General features: G+C 38.4%; 1 protein-coding gene across 1 annotated transcript in view; it reads left to right on the top strand.

Moving 5' to 3' along the window:
• The window catches only part of LOC130871005 (zinc finger protein 431-like), a 230,268-nt gene extending 209,841 nt beyond the window's left edge, over positions 1-20,427 (top strand). Inside the window, exon 6 of the mRNA XM_057764059.1 lies at positions 19,534-20,427. Within this exon, the coding sequence (XP_057620042.1) occupies positions 19,534-20,427 (894 nt within the window). The remainder of the gene's footprint in view (positions 1-19,533) is intronic.
• Positions 20,428-21,689: the final 1,262 nt, after the last annotated feature.

Genomic DNA, 21,689 nt, shown 5'->3' with positions numbered 1-21,689 from the left:
AGCTCTTCTCTCTGAGATGGACACACGTTAGAATCTTCCCAGTAAGGCACCACCTCATGGTGCTACACACATTAATAGAAATTGGTTAATCCAGATGTGAGCATTAGCCAGTAGGAGGGTGGAGCTAAAGGACCAAGCAGTGTTTAAAAGGATACAATTTGTGTGTTGTTATTTCGGGTGTAAAGCTAGCCATGTGGGTGCCGGGTGGGACAAAAATCAGGCCTGTTTACCTCATCACTACAATTAACTTCTTATCTAATCAGTTAAGGGTATAGTGTAGCATACAAGTGCCCCCCTCCTAGATTTCACTGTTAATTTCATCTCTTCCTTAATAAACCTCTCCACTCATTATCCACAGCCACCTAGATTCATAAAGTAAGCTGGAAGCTACTGTTTTGTGTGTAAAAATCCTTATTTGTCTTTTTGGCCCTGAAGGAATTCCAGTCCTGGACTCTTCTAGGGATGGAGAACTGAGGATTATAAGTGTATAACAACTGAATATCTTTGCAGCATGAGAGAACAAGAAAGACAGTACAATAAGGAGACATACATGCTTAGGAAAAATTGTCAGTTAGTGGATGCATTTTTTACTTTTAAAGATTTCCTTCATGAGTTGTAATGCCTTAGCTGTTTCCTAAAGGGATTTGAGTGGCTATTACCCTCAAAAGACCCTATTTACTGCTTTTACTATGATCAGTAATTTTTTTCAAAATGGTGACTCCAGAAACTCACTGCCTTCCTTATTCCCCACCACCACATGGTGTACGCAGTAAACTGTTCCTCCTGTTCTACTCTGAAGGAGAACCCAGGCTCCATATGCAAATCCTTTTCCTGTTACTTCAATGGACAGTTGACTACATGACTCAAATGGGTAATTTTAAATACAGTGGTGTTACAGTCATTTAATGTAGGAATTTATTTGGCTTACTAAAAAGAACAGGAAAATCATTGTCCAGAATACTAAATGATTGGGATTAAGGCTACCGAGTCAACATAAGAGAGCATATGTCAGAAATACTTTTCTTAAAGGCTGCACATGCACCTGTTCTAAAATTATTATGCTTTCCCAGGGATAAAGCATAGTAAACACTTTGAAGATGGACAAAAAAGTCTGGTTAATAGCAGCATGCATGCACAAAAAAGTCTGGTTAATAGCAGCATGCATTCAGCTCTGGCTAATGCTAGAAGATGAGCCAGCCTAGAACAGACTTCGCATTCCACAAATGCCGTCATCCTTTTTCTTCTTTAGTTCATGTCCCAAGTTATACATTGAACAATATAAATAGTGGAAGGAGACTGCAAGTCTAGCCATTTAGGAAGATGAAAATTTACAGAGCAAATCTATCTTTTAGATTAGACATTATGATCTGCACCAAAGAGAAGCAGTATAACATTTCAAAGATGTACCATTGCCACAATCCTCACACATATGAATGGGAAATAACACAAAAACAGGGAAAAATAAAAAAAAAAAAGTCATCAATCCCCACTGTGAATGCTGTTATTAAGTGAACAGACTTGCTGAGCTCTTCAAATGTTAAAACAAGGCTGCCTTTTCCTCTAAGAGGGCTGGCTAGATTTTAAAATCACAGTTGCTTCCTTGCAGATCCAGAAGGAGTTCAGAATAACTAGACCTGCCCTCTGTCTGTCTCAGGGCTTTATTATGTTTTTGGTATGTGGGTGTTTGCCTGCCATTTTATGTGCACAGTACCTAAGAGGCCAGAAGAGGGCATCAGAACCCTTGGGACTGGTGGTACAGGAGATGGTTAGGTATCATTATTTCTTGCAATGGATCCTTTTCCTCTTCAACAATAGACAGTGCTCTTAGCTGATAAGTTGTCTCTACAAATGCTTTTTTATTTAAAATTTATTTTCATACATTTTACTTAAAACATAGCACTTTCATCCTTCTTTGTTCTCTCTTCACTTTTGCATAAATTATTCCTTTCCAATCTTCTCCTTATTAAGCATGTGTTACTAAGTGTGTACAAATACGTGTATAAAACCTGCTGAGGCCATTTCTGTTGGTTGTGTATACTTAGTTCCAGGGCTAAACGTGTATCATTGCATATTCAGTTAGTTAGCTTATCGCTGCCCGAATGAAATTCTCCCACTTAAATAAAAACTCTAGTTGTTAATGAACGAAATGATCTGTCCTCACCATGACCTAGGCTTCCTTGGGTAGGAATCATTATCAAAATTAGAAAACCCTGAATAGTACTCTAATATGTATATATTCCATACTTTCTTCATTCATTCTTCCATTGAAGGGCATCTAGGTTGTTTCCAGGTTCTGGCTATTACAAACAGTGCTGCTATGAATATAGTTGAGCATATACTTTTGTTGTATGATAGGGCATCTCTTGGGCATATTCCCAAGAGTGGTATTGCTGGGTCCAGGGGTAGGTTGATCCCGAATTTCCTGAGAAACCGCCATACTGCTTTCCAAAGTGGTTGCACAACTTTGCATTCCCACAGCAATGGATGAGTGTACCCCTTTCTCCACAGTAAAAAACAATGACTTCTTGAATTTTGCATACAAATGGACAGAAATAGAAAACACTATCCTGAGTGGGGTAAGCCAGTCCCAAAAAGAGGAACATGGGATGTACTCACTCATATTTGATTTCTAGCCATAAATAAAGAACATTGAGCATATAATTCGTGATCCTAGAGAAGCTAAATAAGGTGAACCCAAAGAAAAACATATAAGCATCCTCCTGAATATTAACCTTCATCAGGCGATGAAAGGAGACAGAGACCCACATTGGAGCACCAGACTGAAATCTCAAGGTCCAAATCAGGAGCAAAAGGAGAGAGAGCACGAGCAAGGAATTCAGGAATGCGAGGGGTGCACCCACACACTGAGACAATGGGGATGTTCTATCAAGAACTCACCAAGGCCAGCTGGCCCAGGTCTGAAAAAGCATGGGATAAAACCGGTCTCACTGAACATAGCGGACAATGAGGACTACTGAGAACTCAAGAACAATGGCAATGTTTTTTTTTTTTTTTTTTTTTTTTTTTTTTTTTTTGGTTTTTCAAGACAGGGTTTCTCTGTGGCTTTGGAGCCTGTCCTGGAACTTGCTCTGTAGACCAGGCTGGTCTCAAACTCACAGAGATCCTCCTGCCTCTGCCTCCCGAGTGCTGGGATTAAAGGCGTTTGCCACCATCGCCCAGCTGGCAATGGGTTTTTGTTCCTACTGCACGTACTGACTTTGTGGGAGCCTAGGCAGTGTGGATGCTCACATTACTAGACCTGGATGGAGGTGGGTGGCCCTTGGACTTCCCACAGGGCAGGGAACACTGATTGCTCTTTGGGCTGACAAGGAAGGGGGACTTGATTGGGGGAGGGGGAGGGAAATGGGAGGCGGTGGCGGGGAAGATGCAGAAATCTTTAAGAAATAAATAAATAAATTTAAAAAAAAATTAGAAAACCCTTTGTGCAAATACCTCATCAGACCTTTGCTGGTGTAATTAATGACTCTGAAGTTCTAGCCCTGCAGTGAACACTCTGAACACTGATCTTAGCCAATCGCAGTCTTCCTTGGAACTCTGGACCTCCCTTCACCCCCTTTTCGCCATTCTCATCTCAGATAACTTAAAAATCCAGAAGTTCCTGCCTCCACTTTCTAAGTACCATGACTACATGTCTGTGCCACCATGTTTGATTTAGATTGCTCCAGCTTTAATTATTCAGGCATAAAAAGATGGGATGAGTAAAAAGAACATTAAGTTAACTTCATTATAATAGCACTGATCTCATTGAAACTGGGTTTAACTATCTTTAGAATAAATTCAGAACTATGTGCTAGTCACTTGATGAGTTATAAGAGACTCAATGATAAAGAAAAACTTTGTTTTTAATAGTTGGAAGACTGTAGACCTTAAGGAAGAAGGATAGTATTTGATGGGAGCCATCCTGTGACTAGAATTAGGACTTCTTTTTAAGTACCAGAATTTCTTGAAAATCTTCACGTCATTTGAAGTCACCACCATTCAAGTCTCCTAATTGAAAGTTTTACACTCATCATGAGAGCAGATTATGAGCACATTCAGAAAAGTTATTCTTCATGCCTGCAAGTTCCCTTTCTCTCCTTACAGGAGGCATAAACTCCAGCAGGGTTCCACCTGCCCTGTGTCCTTGTGGTCTCCCATTGCTGACTACTTACCAACTTTGGGCTAAACTCAGTTTTGTGGTTTCATCAATGGTCTTTCACTTTAAAGACACTTGTATTTTCAGTTTCTCTCCTGAAAATCTTTTCTAATCTTCCATTGTTTTATGGAGATTTGGGCTCAAAGACATCTTTGTGCATATTTCTAAGTTAGTTTCTTATGCTGCCCATCTTGTATTTCTTTTGGGTCATAAGGTGTGAGGCAAAGATGAACTCAGGGCCACCCATTCATACCTCACTGCTATAATGACGTGTTCACTAGGCTGAATAGATGGCTCAGCAGCTGACAACACTGGTTGCTTATCCAGAGGGCCTGACTTTGTTTCCCAGAACCCACAAAACAGCTCACAATTCTCTTTTACTCCAGTTAAAGGGGATCAGATTCCCTCTGATGGCCTCCACTTTTACCTCCACTTTTGCACTCAGTATATACAATGACAAGCTCAAGTCATCAGACAGCAGCAACAAAGTTTATGTACTGAGAAATATGGTATTCACTGGGTTTCTGAGGAAATGTTATGAACAAGTGGTTAGTCCTAAGGATAACACATTCTACAAAAAAAGAACAAAAGAGATATCAGTTTCTCATTTTCAATTAAAAATAGGTTTTATTATTTAAATTGTTTTTCCTCTATTCTTCAAAGAAAATATGTTAACAACCTGAATAAAAGGCAACATTTTTGTTGTAGAATGTGTCAGTTAATCAGGGTGCTGACTTAGTGGGATATGTGCGTGGTGTGCAAGTCTGGAAACCGAATTTTGATCACCATATGAAGCGAGCAAAAAGTCCACCTCAAAAAGTTGTCTTATGTTCTTCACATAATTGTCAGGCCTAAAATTCCATAATCTTATCACACACACACACACACACACACACACACACACATACACACACACACACACATATAACAGAAACTTTTTTCAAATAAATCTTTTTTTTTCTCATTTTTTTTATTCTTTTTTAATTAAAATTTCCAACTGCTCCCCGTTTCCCATTTCCCTCCCCCTCCTCCCACATATTGCCCCCTCCCCCCGCTCCCCTCCCCCTATCCCCACTCCACTTCACCTCCTCCCAGTCCACTCCCCCTCCCTCTCGATACTGAAGAGCAGTCCAAATTCCCTGCTCTACAGGAAGACCAAGGTCCTCCCACTTCTATCTAGGTCCAGGAAGGTGAGCATCCAAACAGGCTACGCTCCCACAAAGCCAGTTCATGTATTAGGATTGAAACCTAGTGCCATTGTCCTTGGCTTCTCATCAGCCTTCATTGTCCGCCTTGTTCAGAGAGTCCAGCCCTTTACTCTGAGTAGGTGCCTGTCTTTGTGGTTGAGGTGTGTTTCTTGTAAACAGCAGAATGTTGGATCCTGTTTTCGTATCCAATCTCTTAGTCTGTGCCTTTTTTTTTCTATGTGCAACATTTATTATTGAATATTTTTTTTTATTCTTTTTTACTTAAAATTTCCAACTGCTCCCCGTTTCCCATTTCCCTCCCCCTCCTCCCACATATTGCCCCCTCCCCCCGCTCCCCTCCCCCATCCCCACTCCACTTCTCCTCCCCCTAGTCCACTCCCCCTCCCTCTCGATACTGAAGAGCAGTCCAAATTCCCTGCTCTACAGGAAGACCAAGGTCCTCCCACTTCTATCTAGGTGCAGGAAGGTGAGCATCCAAACAGGCTACGCTCCCGCAAAGCCAGTTCATGTATTAGGATCGAAACCTAGTGCCATTGTCCTTGGCTTCTCATCAGCCTTCATTGTCCGCCTTGTTCAGAGAGTCCAGTTTCAACCCATGCTTATTCAGTCCCAGTCCAGCTGGCCTTGGAGAGCTCCCAATAGATCAGTTCCACTGTCACAGTGGGTAGGTGCACGCCTCGTGGTCCTGATTTCCTTGCTCATGTTCTCGCTCCTTCTGCTCCTCATTTGGACCTTAAGAGCTCAGACGGTTGCTCCAAATTGGGTCTTTGTCTCTCTCTCGATCCATCGCCAGATGAAAGTTCCTGTGCCATTCTCCTTGGCCTCTCGTCAGCTCTCATTGTCCACCACATTAAGAGAGTCCAGTTTATCCCATGTTTTTTTCAGTAGCAGTCCAGCTGGCCTTGGTGAGCTCCCAATAGATCGGCCCCCCTGTCTCAGTGGTTGGGTGCACCCCTCATGGTCCTGACTTCCTTGTTCATGTTCTCTCTCCTTCTGCTCCTCATTATAACCTTGGGAGCTCAGTCCGGTGCTCCAGTGTGGGTCTCTGTCTCTATCTCCATCCATCGCTAGATGAAGGTTCTATGGCGATATGCAAGATATTCATCAGTATGATTATAGGATAGGTTCATTTCAGGTTCCCTATCCTCAGGTGCCCCAATGAACTAACTGGGGACATTGCCCTGGGCTTCTGGTAGCCATTCCAGGTTCAAGTCTCTTGCCAACCCTTAGGTGGCTCCCTTAACTAAGGTATGAGTTTCCCTGCTCCCCCATCCAACCTTCCTTTACCCCCAATCACCCCGATTCCCCCAGTTCCCCTCATCCTCTCCTTCACACTTTTCTCTCCCCATCTCCCCTCATCCCCATCCCACCCCACCCCCCAAGATTCCCATTTTTTGCCCATCAATCTTGTCTAATTCCCATAGCTGGGAGGATATCTATATGTTTTTCCTTGGGTTTACCCTCTTGTTTAGCTTCTTTAGGATCACAAATTATAGACCCAGTGGCCCCTATCCATGGCTAGAAACCAATTATGAGTGAGTACATCCCATGTTCTTCTTTTTGGGTCTGGGTTACCTCACTCAGGATCGTATTTTCTATTTCCATCCATTTGCATGCAAAATTCGAGAAGTCATTGTTTTTTACCGCAGAGTAGTACTCTAATGTATATATATTCCACACTTTCTTCATCCATTCTTCTATTGAAGGGCATCTAGGTTGCTTCCAGGTTCTGGCTATTACAAATAATGCTGCTATGAACATAGTTGGACAAATGCTTTTGTCATATGCTAGGGCATCTCTTGGGTATATTCCCAAGAGTGCTATTGCTGGGTCCAGGGGTAGGTTGATCCCAATTTTTCTGAGAAACCGCCACACTGATTTCCAAAGTGGTTGCACAAGTTTGCAGTCCCACCAGCAATGGATGAGGGTACCCCTTTCTCCACAACCTCTCCAGCAAAGGCTATCCTTGGTGTTTTTGATTTTAGCCATTCTGACAGGTGTAAGATGATATCTCAAAGTTGTTTTGATTTGCATTTCTCTGATCGCTAAGGAGGTTGAGCATGACCTTAAGTATCTTTTGGCCATTTTAACTTCTTCTGATGAGAATTCTCTGTTCAGTTCAGTGCCCCATTTTTTAATTGGGTTAATTATCCTTTTAAAGTCTAGTTTCTTGAGTTCTTTATATATTTTGGAGATCAGACCTTTGTCTGTAGCGGGGTTGGTGAAGATATTCTCCCAGTCAGTAGGCTGCCTTTTTGTCTTAATGACAGTGTCCTTTGCTTTACAGAAGCTTCTCAGTTTCAGGAGGTCCCATTTATTCAATGTTGCCCTTAATGTCTGTGCTGCTGGGGTTATACATAGGAAGCGATCTCCTGTGCCCATATGTTGTAGGGTACTTCCCATTTTCTATTCTATCAGGTTCAGTGTGTTCAGATTGATATTGAGGTCTTTGATGCATTTGGACTTGAGTTTTGTGCATGGTGATAGATATGGGTCATTTTCATTCTTCTACAGGTTGACATCCAATTGTGCCAGCACCATTTGTTGAAGATGCTTTCTTTCTTTCATTGTATACTTTTAGCTCCTTTATCGAAAATTAGTTGTTCATAGGTTTGTGGGTTAAAATCCGGGTCTTCTATACGATTCCATTGGTCGACTGCTCTGTTTTTATGCCAGTACCACGCTGTTTTCATTACTGTAGCTCTGTAATAGAGTTTGAAGTCAGGGATGGTAATGCCTCCAGAAGTTCCTTTATTGTATAAGATTGTTTTGGCTATCCTGGGTTTTTTGTTTCTCCATATAAAGTTGATTATTGTCCTTTCAAGATCTGTGAAGAATTTTGATGGGATTTTAATGGGGATTGCATTGAATCTATAGATTGCCCTTGGTAGAATTGCCATTTTTACTATGTTGATCCTCCCAATCCAAGAGCAAGGGAGATACTTCCATTTTCTGGTATCCTCTTCAATTTCTTTCTTCAATGCCTTAAAGTTCTTGTCAAATAGATCTTTCACTTCCTTGGTTAGAGTTACCCCAAGATAGTTTATGCTTTTTGTGGCTATCGTGAAAGGTGATGATTCTCTTATTTCCCTCTCTGCTTCCATATCCTTTGTGTATAAGAGGGCGACTGATTTTTTGGAGTTGATCTTGTATCCTGCCACATTACTAAAGGCGTTTATCAGCTGTAGGAGTTCTTTGGTGGAGTTTTTGGGGTCGCTCATGTACACTATCATATCATCAGCAAATAATGCAAGTTTAACTTCTTCCTTTCCAATTTGAATCCCCTTTATCCCCTTATGTTGTCTTATTGCTATTGCTAAAACTTCGAGAACTATATTGAAGAGGTATGGAGAGAGTGGACAGCCTTGGCGTGTTCCTGATTTTAGTGGGATGGCTTTAAGTTTCTCTCCATTTAATTTGATATTAGCTGTCGGCTTGCTGTATATAGCTTTAATTAAATTTAGGTATGACCTTTGTAGCCCTAATCTTTCCAAGACTTTTATCATAAAGGGATGTTGAATTTTGTCAAATGCTTTTTCAGCGTCTAATGAAACGATCATATGGTTTTTTTCTTTCAGTTTATTTATATGATGGATTACATTGATAGACTTGCGTATGTTAAACCAGCCCTGCATCTCTGGTATGAAGCCTACTTGATCATAATGGATAATTTTTCTAATGTGTTCTTGGATTCGGTTTGCCAGAATTTTGTTGAGGATTTTTGCATCGATGTTCATGAGTGAGATTGGCCTGTAATTTTCTTTCTTGGTTGGGTCTTTGTGTGGTTTTCGTATCAGAGTTACTGTAGCTTCATAAAAGGAATTTGGCAATGACTCTTCTGTTTCTATATTGTGAAATACCTTAAGGAGTATAGGTATTAGGTCTTCTTGGAAGTTCTGGTAGAATTCCGCATTGAAACCATCTGGTCCTGGACTTTTTTTGGAAGGGAGGTTTTTGATAACAGATTCTAATTCTTCACGACTAACAGGTCTATTTAGGTTGTTCACCTGGTCCTGGTTTAACTTTGGTATATGGTATTTATCTAAAAAAGCGTCCATTTCTTTTACATTTTCCAGTTTTGTGGCATACAGGCTTTTGTAGTAAGATCTAATGATTCTCTGAATTTCCTCTGTGTCTGTGGTTATGTCTCCCTTTTCATTTCTGATCTTATTAATTTGCAAATTCTCTCTCTGCCGTTTGATTAGTTTGGATAGGGGTTTATCAATCTTGTTGATTTTCTCCAGGAACCAGCTTTTTGTTTCATTGATTCTTTCAATTGTTTTCTGTGTCTCTATTTTGTTGATTTCAGCCCTCAGTTTGATTATTTCCAGTCTTCTACCCCTTCTAGGTGAGTCTGCTTCTTTTTTTTCTAGAGCTTTCAGGTGGGCTGTTAAGTCTCCAATGTGTGCTTTCTCTGTTTTCTTTAAGTGGGCAGTTAGTGCTATGAACTTTCCTCTCAGGACTGCTTTCATAGTGTCCCATAGGTTTGAGTATGTTGTTTCTTTATTTTCATTGTCTTCAAGGAAGACTTTAATTTCTTTCTTTATTTCTTCCTTAATCCAGGTATGGTTCAGTAGTTGACTATTCAGTTTCCATGAGTTTGTAGGCTTTCTGGGGGTAGCATTGTTGCTGAATTCTAGCTTTAATCCATGGTGATCTGATAAGATACAGGTGGTTATTAATATTTTTTTGTAACTGTGGATGTTTGCTTTGTTACCGAGTATGTGGTCGATTTTTGAGAAGGTTCCATGAGCTGCAGAGAAGAAGGTATATTCTTTCCTATTTGGGTGGAATATTCTATAGATGTCTGTTAAGTCCATTTGATTCATTACCTCCATTAATTCTCTTATTTCTCTGTTAGGTTTCTGTCTGATTGACCTGTCCATTGGTGAGAGAGGAGTATTAAAGTCTCCTACTATTAATGTGTGCGGTTTGATGGCTGCCTTGAGTTTTAACAATGTTTCTTTTACGTACGTGGGTGCTTTTATATTAGGGGCATAGATATTCAGGATTGAGATTTCATCCTGATGAATTGTTCCTGTTATGAGTAGAAAATGTCCCTCTCCATCTCTTCTGATTGATTTAAGTTTGAAGTCAACTTTGTTAGAAATTAGTATGGCCACACCTGCTTGTTTCCTAGGTCCATTTACTTGATAAGCCTTATCCCAGCCCTTTACTCTGAGTAGGTGCCTGTCTTTGTGGTTGAGGTGTGTTTCTTGTAAACAGCAGAATGTTGGATCCTGTTTTCGTATCCAATCTCTTAGTCTGTGCCTTTTTATAGGTGAGTTGAGTCCATTGACATTAAGTGATATTAATGACCAGTGGTTGTTAACTCCGGTCATTTTTTTTAGTAGTAGATTTTGTGTGTTTCCCTTCTTTGAGATGTGCTGGTAAAGGGTTTCTAGATGTCTGAGTTACTGTGGTCATTGTTGGACTCCTTGATTAGTGATTTTCCTTCTATTACTTTCTGTAAGGCTGGATTTGTGGCTACGTATTGTTTAAATTTGTTTTTCTCCTGGAAAATTTTGTTTTCTCCATTTATAGTGAATGAAAGCTTGGCTGGGTATAGTAGTCTGGGCTTGCATCCATGGTCTCTTAGTTTCTGCAGTACATCTATCCAGGACCTTCTGGCTTTCATGGTTTCCATAGAGAAGTCAGGTGTAAGTCTGATAGGTTTACCTTTATAAGTAACTTGGCCTTTTTCCTTTGCTGCTCTTAGTATTCTTTCTTTATTCTGTATGCTTTGTGTTTTGATTATTATATGGCGAGAGGATGTTTTTTTTTTGATCCAGCCTATTCGGTGTTCTGTATGCTTCTTGAACCTTCATAGGTATATCTTTCTTTAGGTTGGGAAAGTTTTCTTCTATAATTTTATTAAATATATTTTCTGGACCGTTGAGCTGCGCTTCTTCTCCTTCTTCTATTCCTATTATTCTTAGGTTTGGTCTTTTTATTGTGTCCCATATTTCCTGAATGTTTTGTGATGAGAATTTGTTGGCCTTGCTGTTTTCTTTGATCAGCGTGTTTATTTTCTCTATGGTATCTTCAGAATCTGAGATTCTTTCTTCTATCTCTTGTATTCTGTTTGTTATGCTTGTTTCTGTAGTCTCTATTCGTTTACCTAGATTTTCCCTGTCCAGCTGGCCTTCTGTTTGTGTTTTCTTCTTTGCCTCCATTTCAGTTTTTAAGTCTTGAACTGTTTCCATTATTTGTTTGATTGTTTTTCCTTGGTTTCCTAGGGTATCATTCACTGATTTACTCAATTCTTCAAACTTTCTGTTATACTTCTCATCCATTTCTATAAGGGCATTTTTTACATGCTGTTTAAGGGTGTCAATCACTTTCATAAAGTCAATTTTATCTACTTCTTCATGATTAAGGTGTTCATGTCCTCCTGTTGTGAGGTCGCTGGGTTCTGGTGGTTTCATATAGTTTTTCAGATTGTTGGGTGAATTCTTGCATTGGCGCCTGCCCATCTCTTTCTCCGAATGCTCCCCTATGGATCTTCTTTTACCGGATCAGGTCTCCTTGCCTACTGATGTACTTTCCCAGTGATGGCACCTTGCAGTGATAGCTCTCCTGGTGCTCCAGTGATGTCTCTCCTGGTACCAATATCAGATCTCCGTGCCCAAAGACGGCAATCCTGGTACTCAGATTAGCTCTACTACTGATGGCTCTCCTGGTGCCAAGATCAGATCTCCGTGTAGGTTGGGTAGTTCGTAAACAAAGGCCTTACCTTGTTTGGTGCAGGCAGGCCAGTGAACCAAAGGAAGTCTCGCCTGCCTACTTGTCCTGAGGATTTGCCCCCAGCGCCAGACAGACTGAGCTGGATGGTGTTATGTACCCAAAGAGGAAAGGGGGCAGAAGGAAGAAGGGTTCTGGATGCAAGCTGGGTGGGACAAGAAGAGAGAGGCAGTATGCAGGGTGTAGAGCCCCTGCAGGGAGGCAAGGGAGTATAGGGTGGGGGATGAGGAACTTCAGAGTTCCCTGTCCAGGGCTGCTTCCGCCGCAGCCAGTCAGGTCACAAACTCACCCCGCTGCTGTCTCTCCTGGTGCCTAGATGAGATCTCCCTGCAGGTTGGGTAGTTTGTAAACAAAGGCCTTACCTTGCTTGATGCAGGCAGGCTGGAGAGACAAAGGAAGTCTCGTCTGCCTACTTGCCCTGAGGATTTGCCCCCAGCGCCAGACAGACTGAGCTGGATGGTGTTATGTGCCCAAAGAGGAAAGGGGGCAGAAGGAAGAAGGGTTCTGGATGCAAGTTGGGTGGGACAAGAAGAGAGAGGCAGTATGCAGGGTGTAGAGCCCCTGCAGGGAGCCCAGGGCGTATTGGGTGGGGGATGAGGAACTTCAGAGTTCCCTGTCCAGGGCTGCTTCTGCTGCCGCCAGTCAGGTCACAAACTCACCCCGCTGCTGTCTCTCCTGGTGCCTAGATGAGATCTCCCTGCAGGTTGGGTAGTTTGTAAACAAAGGCCTTACCTTGCTTGATGCAGGCTGGCTGGAGAGACAAAGGAAGTCTCGTCTGCCTACTTGCCCTGAGGATTTGCCCCCAGCGCCAGACAGACTGAGCTGGATGGTGTTATGTGCCCAAAGAGGAAAGGGGGCAGAAGGAAGAAGGGGTTCTGGATGCAAGCTTGCTTGATGCAGGCTGGCTGGAGAGACAAAGGAAGTCTCGTCTGCCTACTTGCCCTGAGGATTTGCCCCCAGCGCCAGACAGACTGAGCTGGATGGTGTTATGTGCCCAAAGAGCTCTTTCAGTTTATTTTGTGTTGGGTTGCATTGATAGATTTTTCTACATCGAACAATCCCTGTATCATGCGATGAAACTTACTTGATCATGGTGGATGATTTTTCTGATGTGCTGGTTTGCCAGTTTTTTTTTTTTTGCTTTTGTTTTTTGTTTGTTTTTTTGAGACATGGTCTCTCTATAGCTTTGAAGTTTTTCCTAGAACTAGTTCTTGTAGACTAGGCTGGCCTTGAACTCAGAGAGATCTGCCTGCCTCTGCCTCCAAAGTGCTGGAATTAAAGGTGTGCAAGTAATTTATTGAGTATTTTTGAATCAATGTTCATGGGTGGCACTGGCCTGTAATTCTCTTTCTTGGTTGTGTCTTTGTATGGTTTTGGTATCAGGGTAACTGGAGCCTCAGAAAAAGAATTTGATGATGTTCCTTCTGTTTCTACTATGTTGTTTCTATTATGTAGAGGAGTATAGCTATTATCTCTTCTTTGAAGTTCTTGTAGAATTCTGCACAGAAACCATTCAGCTCTGGGCTTTTTTGGTTAAGAGTCTTGTGATAACACCTTTTATTTCCTTGCAGTTTATATTTCTATTTAAAATTGTCAACCAGGTCTTGATTTAATTTTGGTATATAGTATCTATCTATAAATTTGTCCATTTCTTTTACATTTTCCAATTTTGTGGAGTACAGGCTTTTATAGTATGACCTAATGATTCTCTGAATTTCCTCACTCTCTGTTGTTATATCCTCCTTTTCATTTCTTACATTGTTAATTTGGATATTCTATCTCTGCCTTTTGATTAGTTTGGATAAGGGTTTGTTTTTATTGTTGATTTTCTCAAAGAACCAACTCTTTGTTTCATTGATTCTTAGTATTGTTTCTTTGTTTCTATTTTGTTGATTTAAGCCCTCATTTTGATTATTTTCTGTCTTTCACTCCTTCTGCATGAGTCTGCTTCTTTTTGGTATAGAGCTTTCAGGTATGCTGTTAGGTCACTAGTGTGAGCTTTCTTCACATTCTTTATGTGGGCACTTAATGCTATGAACTATCCTTTTAGCACTGCTTTCATAGTGTCCCATAGGTTTTGGTATACTATGCCTTCATTTTTGTTGAATTCTAGGAAGTGTTTGATTTCTTTCTTTTAGATTCCTGAGTCCCAGGGGTGGTTCAGTAGAGCACTGTTTATTTTCCATGTGTTAGTGGGTTTTCAGAAATTAGTGTTACTTTTGAATACTTATGTTAAACACAGTGGCCCAATAAGATCCAAGGGGTTACTCCATTTTTTTTTGTATCTGTTGAAATTTGCTTTTCTACCAAGTATGTTACCAATTTTAGAGAAGGTTCTGTGAGGTGTTGAGAAGAAGGTATGTTCTTTTGTGTTTGGGTGAAATGATCTGTAGTTTCTGTAAATTACATTTGATTCATTTATCTGTTAGTCTTCTTATTTCTCTTTTAGGATTTGTCTGCTTTACCTGTCCATTGGGGAATGTGGGGTGCTAAGTCCCCCACTATTGATGTCATTAGAATCATATGCAGTAAGAATTTCTGCTTCTTTCATGGATATGGAAATTCTGCCTTTACTACTCATCTTATGGTTGACATAATTTTATTTGACAACAGTGTATGCCTGCATGGTTGCAACTTTACAGCTCATGTTTCTTCAACCTGTGGTTTCTAAAGAAAAATTTGCCATGAGGATAGATAATTAATGGCACAGGTGAAGTCTGGAACTTCACATGAAGATAATCTGGCTCCCATTCACATTCCCCATTTTAGCCCATATATCTGCAGATTAACTTGTCCTACTTGGTTTAATATTTCCAGCACACAGATTTTATTATAGACTGTTTGTTGGAGTATGTCTTTTAGAATAATGATAAGCAAAAACACATCAAGTTTTGTAATGAACTCCTGTATCCTTAGTCTAAGTAAAGAAATTTTTATGTGGGTACTTGATAAATCTTTTCTTTCATGACAGGGAATCTTGACATTCCAGGATGTGGCAATTGATTTCTCTCCAGATGAGTGGGACTGCCTCGAACTTACACAAAGGGCTTTGTACAGAGAAGTCATGTTGGAGAACTACAATAATATGGTCTCTGTGGGTGAGACTTTTTTCTTTCCTGATTCCTTCTTTATCATCATTTCCTACAAGTATGTTTTACATCTATGTCTGAATTGTCTGCCCCACTTTCATTTGCCATTTAATAAAAATCTTGGATTTCATTATGTAGAACATAATGTTTTGGGTAACTTCATCTTGTCAGTATAGTCCTGACTCCTGGAGATGACATTCATTGTTCAAACTTTTATAATACATTTTACATTTCAGACACATCATAAATTATATATTGATTTGCATCTTAATGATTCACAATGTGTTTGCATTTGACCCAATAGTAATTTACAGAGAAACTCAAGGTATAAAATATTAGCAAAAATGCTTTTGAGTGTGTTAAAATATTTGGAGATAGCAATAAGAAAATCATATTTGGAATTTTAAAGTATAGGCCATCTTATATAATCAGAATGGTGGTTTATGAGAAATCCGTGTGTTTTATTGTTATCACAAGTTATGGTGATAGGTCTCTTCCAATATGCAGGTCTTTTAGTGTCAAAACCAGACCTGATCAGTTTTCTTGAACAAAGCAAAGAAGCCTGGAATGTGAACATAGGAGAGACAGAAAGCAATGAACAAGGTAAGCCAGAATGAAGCATTTGCACATGTGGGAAACCTAGGGCATGGAGAAATTCTGCCCTGAAGTGGGATGCATGGTGTAGGAGGTCCTTTTGTTTATGAATTATTTCCATTGGTTAATAAATAAAGAAACTGCTTGGCCTGATAGGGCCGAACTTAGGTAGGTGGAAAAGACAGAACTGAGCTATGGGAGGAGAAAAGCAGAGTCAGAGTGAGAGAGCAGCCATGGAGACGTAGGTCAGACATGCTAAACCTTTGCTGGTAAGCCAGGACCTCATGGTGAACACAAATCAATAAAAATGGGTTAAATAAAAATGTGAGAGTTAGCCAATAGGAGGCTAAAGCTAATGGCCAAGCAGTGTTTTAATTAATATAGTTTCTGTGTGATTATTTCGGGTGTAAGCTATCCATGCAGCCAGACCAAAAGGCTCCCTATCCCTGTAACAGATACATAAATATTTCTCCTGAAAATTATGTAAAAATTCACATTAAATCATTATTCCAAATTACTTTATAAGTCTCAGTCACATAAAATGACCTAAAAATTCACTTTGAATAATAAACTTAAATTATAGTATAAAGCAGAAGTAAAATGATTTGTTGCCATGTCTTTGAACTCTACCAGACCTTGAAATGAAAATTAGCATTAAAAAGTTTCACAGTGTTTGAACGAGTATTGCTCTGTACCTACATGTTCATATCTGTTTGCCTGCTCTCATGAAAGAATTACATGGTTTTCACTGTTGTGTAGTCTCACATAAAATCAGGAAATATAAATCTTAGAGTTTTATTCATTTTGGAAGATTGTAGATTTCATTCTTTGTGTCAAATACTACAGAACTTAAATGTAACATTTTCCATTTCTGCAAAATATTCTTTCGAAATTAAGACTTGTTTAAGGTTATACATTTTATTGGTCTAATTTAATGTCACTTACTAATCTCTGAATATCAAAATTTATGTTAATTTCCACATAAATGCTGTACATGCACTTGTTTTCCTTTTTTATATCGGGTATTGGAAATTTTGTTTTACTTTTAATACTTTTATTAGTGATTTAAGAATACCTTGCAGTCTCATTACACCAAATTCAACTCTCCACTCTTACCAAGTTCCACTTCCTCCAGATATCTTTGACTTCTTCCTCTTCTTTTTTTACATTCACAGAGTTCAATCTGAAACTCCCATAAAATTCTGGGTGTTGAGCCTACATGGCCTACAATATGGTGTTGAGCCTACATGGTCTACAATATGGTTGAACCATAAGGAATTGCACATTCTTAAAATCAACATTATTCCCTTTCTCCAAGCATCTTTATGATAATAATAGCTTCTCAGCAAGACATGGATCTCCAGGCCCCTTCTTACTGTCTCCCAAGGATTTTAATCTGGCTTGGGATTGCTCAGGTCTGATACATTCTATCCTAATTACTTGAGTTTATATGGGCAACTGTCATGTTGTATACAGAAAGCACTATTTTCTTGTAGTCATTCATGATTTCCTGCCTTGTTATGTACTATCACTCTGTCCTGAATGAGCTCTGAACAGTCCATGGAATGAGTCTGTTATAAACATACTCGTTAAAATTAAATATTTTCTTATTGTTTGGACCATGTCCACCGATGAGTCACCTTAAGTTGTTAAATTCTGCCAGACATTTTTAGAATGAAGGCTTAGAAATGCAACAGTCTGTGGGTAAATCAATAGGACATTAAAGATAATTTTAATACCAAGCAGAATGATATAGTAGGTGGTACCTTCTATCTTTTAATAATGCTTCTTGAATTAGCATGAATACTCCTCAAATTATTCTGCAAAATAAAAACAGCAGAACACTGTGAAATTCTTTTCATGAGGACAGTTACCTTAATACCTAAACCATGTATACACCCAAAATGTAAGTGAAATATATTCCAATTTCATTATGAACATATCTACAAAAGTCCTCAATAAAATATTTGCAGCCTATATCCAAGAACATATCAAAAAGATAATCTACCATAGGCTTTATGTCAGGACATGTAGGGAGAGATGAAAAATTCAAAATCAATACATGTAATCTACCACTTGTACAAACTTAAAGTCGAATTCCAGAAGTTCATCTTATTAGATGTGGAAAAGCCTTTGACAATATTAACACCCCTTCTTAATATAAGTCTTGGAGATATTAGGGGGTACAAGAAATATACCTTTACTTAAAAAAATGCAATTCGCACAAAGTGTATAGCTAACATCAAACTAAATGGAGAGAATTCAAAGCCCCTCCATTAAAAAAGGGAACAATGTAAGTGTACTCAATCTCTCTATATGTATTCAATACAGTCCTTGAAACATTAGCTTGAACAAGAACTCAAATGAAGAAGATCTAGAAGTGATTCATAGCAAAGGAACAAATCAAAAGAACATTATATGCAGATGCTATGATTTTATGTATAAAAGACTCTAAGAAACTTTATAAAAAACTTGTCCAACTGAGAAACACTTTCACCACGGATAGGAATGCAAAATTAACTATCAAAAATCAGTAGCCCTCCTATATACAAATGAGAAAAGACTTAAATAGAATTCAGGGAAATGATACCTTTCACAATAACCTCAAAAAATGGTTTTGGGTAATTTGTACTAAAACAGTGAAAGACCTTTATAAAAACTTTAAGAAGATATGAATTGAAAAAGATATTGGAAGATGGAAAAATACACATGCTCAAGGATTGGTCAATTGATATAGTAATATACTAATTCAGTGAAAATCCTATCAAAATTCTAACACAATTCTCAGATCCCAAAAACACAGTTTTCAGTCTCATATGGATATAAATAAGCATAAACCTCACAATAGCTAACAACCATTAAAAAAAATAAAACTATGAACAATATACCAATCAGAGTTTTAAATTATACTACTTTTTTAATAATAATTAAGTTTTGTATAAAAATGGTGTGGCTAAAAAACAGATATGTTGATTAAAAAATCAAATTGTAGATACTAACTTATGTCCAATCATCTATTATATACATTTTGTAAAAGAATCTAGAAAAATGCACTTGAAAAAAAGAGCATTTAAACATAATCTTACCTAAGCTATTTCCAACAGACCACAAGTACCCCCCCCCAAAAGTTTTCTCCAAGAGAATCATAATAGGGATAAAAGTAACACTTGCAGGAATCCCCCAAACCAGCACTTGAAGAATATCACCAACACAACTCAATGGAATTTTTGTACATTCTCCACCCCCCATAATGTTTAGTTTGGGAATTTATTTATTTTTATTTATGACCTTACAGTATCATTTATTTATTTTTATTCTTTTTTTAATTAAAATACACATTCAAGAGTTTTGTTTTTCTTTGTTTTATGCAATTTTGGGGGTACAAATGTGTGTCTTTCTCTCTACAAATACTTACTGTGCTTTTTCTTTATTTCCCATTCTTCTCTGATCCTATCTGATTTCTTTGATTCTGATTATATTATTTTAGTATTATCTTTTAGATGCCTATTTGCTTTCGAAGAAGTGACTGAAATTGAGTAAATTGAAACATAAATAAAGATGGGTATGATCTCAGGGCATTGAGGGTAAAAAGTCATAGTCAGAATATAATTTATGAAAGCATCTATTTTCTGTATAAGAAAAAGAAAAAATGTATCTCTGATAATAAAGTCAATCCTAGTGAATTAATTCCAAGGAGAAGGCATGCAAATGTAAAGATTGTGGCAAGTCATTTATCTGCCAGGCAAACTTTCAATCTCACCAGAGAATCTATACTGGTGATAAACCTTACAGGTGTCAAGAATGTGGCAAGTCCTTTACCTGGGCCTCATCTATTCAGACACATCACAGAACCCATACTAGTGATGAAAAACCTTATAGATGTCAAGAATGTGGCAAGTCCTTCACCCGGGTCTCACATCTTAATATTCATCACAGAACCCATACTGGTGAGAAACCTTACAGATGTCAAGAATGTGGCAAATCCTTTACCCAGGTATCACATCTTCATATTCATCACAGAATTCATACTGGTGAGAAACCTTACAGATGTCAAGAATGTGGCAAATTCTTTACCCAGGTCTCAACATTTATATCTCATCAAAGAATTCATACTGGTGAGAAACCTTACAGATGTCAAGAATGTGGCAAATTCTTTACCCAGGTCTCAACACTTATATCTCATCAAAGAATTCATACTAGTGAGAAACCATACAGATGTCAAGTATGTGGCAAGTCTTTCGCCAGGTTCTCAGTTCTTCATAACCATCAAAGAATTCATACTGGTGAGAAACCTTACAGATGTAAAGAATGTGGCAAGTCTTTTGCCAGGACCTCAACTCTTCATAAGCATCGAAGAATTCATACTGGTGAGAAACCTTACAGATGTAAAGAATGTGGCAAGTCCTTTACCCAGGTCTCAACTCTTCACACTCATCACAGACTCCATACTGGTGAGAAACCTTACAGATGTCAAGAATGTGGCAAGTCCTTTACCCAGGTCTCAACTCTTCACACTCATCATAGACTCCATACTGGTGACAAACCTTACAAATGTAAAGAATGTGGCAAGTCCTTTCACACAAATTCAAGTCTTAGAAAGCATCATAAAAATGCATGTTATGGGTACATTTCTTGAAATTTCTTAGTATACCTCACATTAATTCATTGTATAGCTCTTCATGCATTAGCCAACTAATTTTACAGACACACAACCTTCAACTAATTTTCAAATCTTAGTCAATACTTAGACAGCTATGCAGTTCTTAGGAATTTAGAAACATTATATGCAGATTTGAACTTTATTGTCTTCCAACATTTGTTGTAACAGAATATATATATCATTGTAAACATACTTCTCAAGAATTAATTACTATAAATAAGTAATTATTTCTAGTAGAAGTAAACTGAGCAATAACATTTCTTGACTGTAGGTTAAGATAATGTGTGACAAAAACAGCCAATGTCAATCTAGTTCAGATTTTGATGCACATTTAATTCTTGGCATATGGTTGCTTATGTAATGAGATTATACTTTATATAAACATTATTTTTCTGCGAATTTTGGTGATTCTTAAATAAATATTAGCTTGTTTTAAAATTCAAGTCTTTTAATTTGTGTCTTTGCAACAAAACATTTAAACATTTGTCCCAATTTTTATTGCATTTTTTTCCGATAGTCTACGGACACATCCTTGGATGAGCTGGTAGGACAGAGAATGACACACTACATAGATTACTTTAAACTTTGTATAATTGTGGCTCAAATCAGTGTGAAGAAGAAGGAAGATATCAATGGGCATGCAAAACTGGACAAGGAAAAGCTACAAGGCAACATCACACACAGATCTCTAGTCATTTAGGAAAGCAGGGAGTGGGAGAGTTGGTTTTCTCCAGAAACACATAAACTGATTGTCCAGTAACCAATGGACATGCCTGAAAACATTGTATGTATTGATCTCCTTGTATTTAGGAACATATGCATATACAAATTAATGTATAAAAATAGCAATGCATGAATAAAAGACATAAACTTGAATAAGAACAGACATTGTGGTATATAGTAGAGTTGGAGGTAGAATATCGTAAGTACAAAATTAATCTTATTATTCTGTACATTTTAATTATATAAAATATGTAATGTGTTTGTATACACCCCCTTGTTTCCCTGTTATCCTCCCTCCATCTAAAATATTTGCCCTCACAGTTCTGCAATTTTTTTCATCCTCCTTTCATATTTTTTCTAGTTTCCATTTATGAGAGAAGAGGTGTGTTATTTGTATTTTGGAGAGTTGTCTATATTTTTGACTTAATGATACTAGTTGCAACAATTTACTTGAGACTTATGTAATTTTTTATAATTTTATTCATTGATTGATTATCTTGCCTTATTTATGCATA

The sequence above is a fragment of the Chionomys nivalis genome, chromosome 3 (assembly GCF_950005125.1).
Source record: "Chionomys nivalis chromosome 3, mChiNiv1.1, whole genome shotgun sequence".
Classification (NCBI taxonomy): domain Eukaryota; kingdom Metazoa; phylum Chordata; class Mammalia; order Rodentia; family Cricetidae; genus Chionomys; species Chionomys nivalis.
This window is presented reverse-complemented; position numbering and strand designations above follow the sequence as displayed.